Source organism: Otolemur garnettii, unplaced genomic scaffold (assembly GCF_000181295.1).
Source record: "Otolemur garnettii isolate 467f Iridium unplaced genomic scaffold, OtoGar3 scaffold00170, whole genome shotgun sequence".
Lineage (NCBI taxonomy): Eukaryota > Metazoa > Chordata > Mammalia > Primates > Galagidae > Otolemur > Otolemur garnettii.
Genome location: NW_003852565.1, coordinates 482603 through 490057, shown reverse-complemented (window position 1 = coordinate 490057; position 7455 = coordinate 482603). Strand labels below are relative to the sequence as shown.

General features: G+C 46.7%; 1 protein-coding gene across 4 annotated transcripts in view; it reads right to left on the bottom strand.

Annotated features, from left to right (window-relative positions):
* Window positions 1–7455, bottom strand: part of HERC2 (HECT and RLD domain containing E3 ubiquitin protein ligase 2) — a 219568-nt gene that overhangs the window by 85632 nt on the left and 126481 nt on the right. For all 4 annotated transcript variants that reach the window (XR_002775822.1, XM_012811618.2, XM_023519299.1 and 1 more), the window contains exons 43-45: window positions 4734–4876; window positions 1330–1597; window positions 1090–1226 (exon numbers count right to left, since the gene is read on the bottom strand). Coding sequence is in view for 3 of the 4 variants with exons in the window: in XM_012811618.2 (XP_012667072.1) it covers window positions 1090–1226; window positions 1330–1597; window positions 4734–4876 (548 nt within the window). In the remaining variant the exon portion in view is untranslated. The remainder of the gene's footprint in view (window positions 1–1089; window positions 1227–1329; window positions 1598–4733; window positions 4877–7455) is intronic.

Sequence of the window (7455 nt, the reverse complement as noted above, 5' to 3'; positions counted from 1 at the left end):
AAAAAAAAAAAAAAACACAAAGAAGTCTATGAAATCTATTAAAAAGTATGGGCTCAGTGCCTATAGCTCAAGCGGCTAAGGCGCCAGCCACAAACACCACAGCTGGCAGGTTTGAACCCAGCCCAGGTCTGCCAAACAACAATGACAACCACAACCAAAAAATAGCCGGGCATTGTGGCAGGCACCTGTAAGTCTCAGCTACTTGGGAGGCTGAGGCAAGAGAATCACTTAAGCCCAAGAGTTGGAGGTTGCTATTAGCTGTGACACCACAACACTCTACCCAGGGCGACAGCTTAAGGCTCTGTCTCAAAAAAAAAAAAAAAAGTATGAAATACTACATTATATTCCATACTTTAAAAATACTATATATTTCATACTATAAAAATCTTCATTTATAAAAGATTAGTATAGTAGCATGGGAAAAATAAACAAATCTCAAAGTTGAAGTAACAGATTTTGGAGACATTTCCAAATTAATCCTATAAAACAATTTACTCAGGTCAGAAATCAAACACACAAAACATGACATTTTAATAAAGTATCTTCTCTTTCTTTGAAAGACAGAGTCTCACTCTGTAGCCCTGGGTAGCGTACCATGGCGTTATCCTAGCTCACAGCAACCTCAAACCCTTGGGCTCAAGTGATCCTCCTGTCTCAGCCTACCAAGTAGCTAGGAATACAGGCGCCAACCACAACTCCCAGCTAATTTTTCTATTTTTTGTAGAGACAGGTCTTGCTCTTGCTCAGGCTGATCTTGAACTACTGAAGTGATCCTCTCACTTCGGCCTCCCAAACTGCTAGGCTTACAGGTATAAGCCACCATGCCCAGTCTAATAAAAAACATCTTCTAGAGACTACCCAACATCATCAGATATTTGAGCAAGAGTCTGTTTTGAACCTAACAGTAATTTTGATATAGAAAACCCAATCATCACTTCAGTGTTAAAACAGACAGCTTTGTCCTGTAGCCAACAGAGCTGCACGTAAGTAGCTTAGGGACTCCAGGGACAGAGGAGGGGAGCACACAGGACAGTTATGGCACACAGCGGGAGCAAGTCAGGGTGCAGGCAAGTCATGGGGGGCACTGACCACAGGGTAGGCTGTGTCGTCCAGATCTTCCACACCCTCCTCATCTGAGTACTCGTCAGATGCAGTGTCTGCGTCCGACAGCTCCGTGACTTGGACATCAGAGTGATCTAGCAGCCACCCGACCAAGGCTTCCACACCTAAGAACAAGCACACACATGTGGCACACCACGGGCCACGTGAAGATTCCCAGCCTGAAACGTGAACCCCACACCAACGCACGCTGGTGAGGAAACACAGTACCAGGCAGGCCCGAGGCATTCCCAGAGGCGCCCGTGAGCGACTTCAGTGCAAACTCGATGTTCCTCCGGGGAAAACCCATTTCCATGAGCTGCCCCACAATCGGCAAAGCAGGAACCGGAGGCTGCTTGCGCTGCTTGACCCTGGCAGGGCGGATGTTATGCACGGTCACAGGCGTGGTGGCCTCACTGGAGCTGCAGTCTTCAAAACCCGGGCTCAGTGGGTGAGTGGACTCCACAGCTAGACACTGGCACACTGCAAGGGCAGCAGCCTGTATAGACAAGAGGGTTCCAGAGGTCTGTGCTGTGCCTCAGCGAGCTCGCAGTCTACACAAGGAACGTATGAACTGCAGTGCAGAGGCAGCAAAAGCCCCAGTTTGCAGGCTTTTGTAAGTGAGTTGCTAAAACGTTAGGAAATGACGAAGCTGGGTTTGACAGTTTAATAAAACGGGAAGATCTGGTGAACACCAAGAGCCTAGTAAATTAGCCCAGTGTCAATTTTCAGTATGGAAAACTTCCCAACAGCCCAGAGTTTGACCGAAAGAGAGTGCAGGGAGGAAGGACGCGTCCCCCTTGTCACAGCCAAGCACCTGCTCTTACCTCTGTAACACAGGCGACTCTCGCGTACCACTAAGTCAACCTCAGCTATTTAGGAATAAAACACACACTTTGGAGGTTTAAGATGGTGTTACAGAACATGAGTCAGGAGACACACTGCAGTAAAGCAGTGAACACCCACACCGCCAGTGTGTGCAGCAGACGCCCTGGCCACAGCCCCACACCACTATCTGATCTACTGCAACCCTCGGTCCCCAACCCCAGCCACTCTCATGCAGCTGAAGACTTGCTATTCTGTTAAGCTGAGAATGTGAGGAAGGAAGGAGGATGAAACCAAGGACACTGCTTAGGAAGTGTCAGAAGCTTAGGGTTTTGCAGCAAAGTCTAAGAAAGATGAAGTGATGGGTTTCATCCTAAAAGTTTTGTAACTCAGAATCAGTTTGAGTGTTCTGGTTCTGGAAACAAGGAGTTAGGAGTATTAACTAATCCTCTGCTATTAATAATTATGAATCCTTGGCAAAACAGTTTTAAACATTGCTTAAAGGTGCTGGAGAATAGCTGAAAGAATCAGAACTGGAATGGGTGCAACCTGGACGCAGGGAGATGTGCAGGTCACCACAGACAGCGGCAGGGTTCCTGAACTGCAGGTGCAGAGTGAGCTTTGGAGCTACATGAACAGTCAGAGAGTGAGGGGAGTGACCCCGATGGAGAAAACACAGAGGGAAAGACCACAATCATGTATACACATTACCCTCAAATCTGGCTGATTCCAAAACAGAGCACATGTGTGAGACCCTGAAGAGCCTGGCTCCTCTCAAAGGGATTACAGAAGGCCAGAGGGATCTCTGCAGAAGGCCAGAGGGATCTCTGCAGCTGCCCAGGGCCGGGCTAGTATTTGAGATTCAAGTCCACCTGAGTATGTGTTGGGGAAGGGTGTTGAAGCCTCCACTGAAACCCCAAAGTTGATTTTAAATTCCTTAGAATTAAGGACCTGGAACTAGAATGAAGGACAGAAACAAAATAAACCATCATTAAAAGCCTAGCACCAAGCCTCCTCGGGACCGAGGCCTGTCAGGCACTGACTGCCTGTGGGAAGGAAACCACACTCTCCAGTCAGAACCCAGACCCAATACGATGTAAGGTCCAAAACATCCAGAGTACAATAAAAAATTCCTAGATATGCGAAGAGCAAGGACCAACAGCTGACTGTTAGTCAGGAGGAAACTGCTGAGACCGGCAGGGGGAGGCATCAGAAACAGCAGACAGGAATACCAGAAGGAGGCTGAAAGTGTGCGGTGACGGCAGATGCCAGGGTGAGGAGAGCTGTCAGGAGACGGATCAAACTCCAGAAAGAACACTAAGTGGAAACACGAGAGCTGAACAACCCGAGGCATTTCTTGGATAAGCAGGACAGTAGAGCAGACCCAAAAATGCAGAGCACCTTGACCTTGAAAACAGATCACCTCAAATTAACTAAGCTGATTAATAAAGACAAAAAAAGATTTTGAAAACGATGGGAAGAAACTAGCAGTCTCACATGTATAATGGCAGTCCCATAAAAGAAAAAAAGGACAGCAAGACAAGGAGAAAAAACAATGGTCAAAAGTTTCCAAATTTGGTAGGAAAAGAGGAATCACATCACGGGTATAGATAACACAAGCAAATCCCAAAGAGGACGGAGGACACCACCATGCACACCTCAGCACATCTTAGCCAAGCTGCAGAAAACCAAAGAAAAACAGAAAATACCAAAAGGAGCCAGAGAAAAAAGACACAGGCGAATAAAGGTTAAGAATGACGGCCAACTTCCCATCATAACCAACGGACTCAAAACAACAGGCCTCTGCCTCTCTTTGCAATGACAGCTCTGCCTTCCCTTCTTCATCTTAGCAGGCGGCCTCCTCCCGGCTGGACACAGGCTGGGCCCCGCCTGACACACTCCGAAACTGCTCAGCTTCTTCCTGCTCTTCCTACCAGGGAGACTGGAGATACAGATCCTGCAGGCCCTTTACACTGAACCTTCACCTCAGATTTCCAGGCCTAGCAGGGAGCTGAAGTTCACACTGGTTCAGAAAAGGCATGGCCACCTCCTCCCTCCCTACCCCATGTCCCAGTTTCTTGCTGTGCCCCCTCATCTTTACAGCTCACTCTAGGACTGAGGGGAGCCCTCCCCATGAGCCCCAGACAGGCACTCCCTCACTCTGGATCTTGGCTCCCCATAGGGCCTTGGTGTCTGAAGACTTCTAATAGGGTAATTTCTGCCTGCCAAACTGGGAGCTGAGGCTGGTGCTTTTGTTTTTCATAGCCTTCCCAGAACTTGTTTGAATTACACAGCAAGAGGATCTTAAACATCTAGTCCTCTAGATTCTGCCTACCATGCAATCTCCTGTTCCTCTCAGACCCTGACACCTTGCCTCCTCTGTGGGAACATCCGGTTGCCCAGTGTGCCCCACTGTGTGAGAGGGTAGAGGGCCCGGCAGCAACAGAGCACAGGAGGCTGAGGAGTGAAGGACACAGCAAGTAAGTGCCGTGGTCTCAGTCTAACAGTCTCTTCCAGTAGCTACACTTCCTAGAAAAGGACCCGCCCTAAGTATCTGAGTGTTTAAGCCACGCTGCTCTAGTGAGTGTCGTGTTTGCAAACAACTTACACAAATGCAAAACTTCAACATTTCACCTTTTCATGCTTTGCTGACTGTGCCCAAATACAGCAAAGTTTAACAGTCATAGAATTTATTGGGGAATGACCATTTAAAATTCAGAATACATCCTTAATAGAGTATACATCTTTTAAAAATTCATTTACAACTGAGTACTCTGAAGTAGAAACTTGTTGAGTGTGAACAACTATACCTCCAGTTCCTGTTTATCGAATATGGCCTTCACGGGGGACGGCTGGGTGGCCGCGGCCAGCAACTGCTGTAAGAGGATCATAGGGGGCTGAGGCCCTTCAGGGGACAGGTCCCCGGGATCTGGGGATGCGACTGCTCCATCATCTAAACGTAAAAACAAAATATGCACGACATTCCATTTTCAACTGCAAACATCTCTATTATCAACGAGGACGTGTTGGGCATGTTAAGCTAGACAGGATCTCTGCCTCATTAAAGACAGACCACCAGAATCTTCAAGACTCAGATATCAAACGAAATTAGACAATAAACAATTTCCCACTCCTTGCTTTTTGGTCTCTGTCCTTCATTAGTTCATCGGTCTCCTAGTCTCAGATTTCTGCCCCTGGTCCAATTCTCTCACACCATCTTCCACACTCACTGCCCCTACAATGGCTACCTCCCAAGTCTGCATTCCTGCTCTGGCTTTTCCCACTGAGCCTTACTCAAATCACATAGCGACACTAATTCCACAGGTGTCATGTGTTCAGGGTAATGGTGTCTTGTCTATTTTGAGGGGGCTTTCCGTGAGGACTTTAGGGCTCCCTTTGCTACAGCACTGGGTATCCAGAGCCCCTGGCGCCTTTCACACAACTGAGGCTACACCAGCGGTAGGAAATCTTTCTCTTCAAGAGAAAGACAGTGAACAGTTTAGGCCTATGGGCCACCGGGTCTGTATGACAGGTACTGGACTGTGCCAACAGAGCAAAAGCAGCCAGAGATGATATGTAAACAAGGAGACGCCTGCCTTCCAAAAAATGTTATTTACAAAACCAAGTGCCATGAGTTTGTCGGTCCTTACAAAAACAGGCACCAGAGTAATTCCACAGCTTCATCTAGATCCCCTGTTCAGCCCAACACATAACCCTGAGTCAGCTGTTATCAGGGTCAGCGCACAACAGCCAACCCAATTCCCAGGCTCCACTTTCCCAATGTCTCCAAGTATGAATTACCTCCAACATCCCTACCACCTCTAATAAGAACGAACCTCCCTACCTCTCAAAGTAGGCAGGTTTAAAATTAACTTCACAGTATCCTCTCAGCTTAAGATCAAGAAACAAACTCAAGCTCTCCACATTCTGCTAGACTCATCTTTGCAAATGCACTGCTCACTGTTCTGCCTCAACCCACAAAATCAGCCCAAATGTGAACCATCAGCCATCTCTGACTTTTCACTGGCTTCACACCAAGTTATCATCTGTGTAATCCACCATCACGGCGCCCCCAAGAGCCTTCTCCACTTCTCTGCCTCCCCCTGGAAGGCACCTCCTCATTTTCCATGCCCTAATCTCCTATTCAAACATCCTACGCCTCACTAGCAGATCTGTCACCCCCTGAACACCAGTCCACCCTGTCACATGGCTCCCCCACAGACTTCTCAGTTGGCCTTAATCCAACCCCGGTCTCCAAGGCACCCTGCACCAGGACGTCACCTGCCTCTCCAGTTGTAGCCTTGGACTCACCAATAGCCCTGAGCTCCACGCACGGAGGGGCTGCTCAGCACCCTCCCAAAGACTCACTGCTTTCATCCGTGCTCCTTCCGTCTCCTCCACCAATGCCAGATTGCCACCTGGCACCTGCCTGCCATGTCCTTCAAAGACTACCTGTGCCAGCCCCAGCTGCCAATGTCCTTAGACACCTTAGAACTAACGGGCTCGTAGCACACTGGCCCCACAGGACTGAGCCACCAGCATTCATTTTCTCTCCCCATTTCAAACCCAGAAAATAATCATCATAAACAATGACTACCTTTCACCCATAACACATAGCACCATGTCTTTTTATAGTAGCTAATCAAAAATCAGTTTGTAGCTTTTTATTGTTAGAAGTAGTATGAGCTCATTCTAGAAAAACGAATATAGAGAAGCACAAAGAAAATAAAATCAGCCTAAATTCCACCAAAGATTACTGTCACTACTTTGCTAAACAGATGAACCCACGGCATGTCTATAAACAGATCAACAGGGCACTGTGTTTTTTTGTCTACACATCATTTTCATGTCTCCGTGGCAATAAACATACACAGTTGGCCCACCACATCCACAGGTTCTACATCCACAGATTAAAGATACATGGAGGGCCTGTGGCTCAAAGGGTAGGGCACTGGCCCCATATACTGCGGGTTGAGGGTTCAACCCCGAACCTGGCCAAAAAATATATAAAATAAAATAAAAAGAAGCTTAGAGCTACAAGGAGTGAGGGTGCACCGCACACCTCCCGAGTGAGGGCTCAACTACAACTTGAACTTTACCTTAGAAATACAAACAATTTGACTTAATCATCTGTACCCTCATATTAATCTGAAATAAAAAATAAAAATAAAAAATGTTTTAAATCTACTGAAATAAAAAATTTTTAAAAAATTTTTTAATTTTGGAAAAAAATTAAAAATAAAAAAGCACTATAACAATATAATTCAAAAATACTTTTTTTAAAAAAACAGCATAACAACTATTTACATATCATTTACTTTTTTAAAGTACACAGGAGGATATACACAGTTATATGCAAATAATAGGCCATTTTATAGAAGGACTGGAGCTCAGTTAGTTCTGGATTCTCGGTGGGTCCAGGGACCGATCCCCATGAACATGGAGAGACAACTGCATAGACCCATCATTCTGAACTGCACAGACCCACCATTCTGAACTGCATAGACCCATCATTCTGAACTGCATAGACCC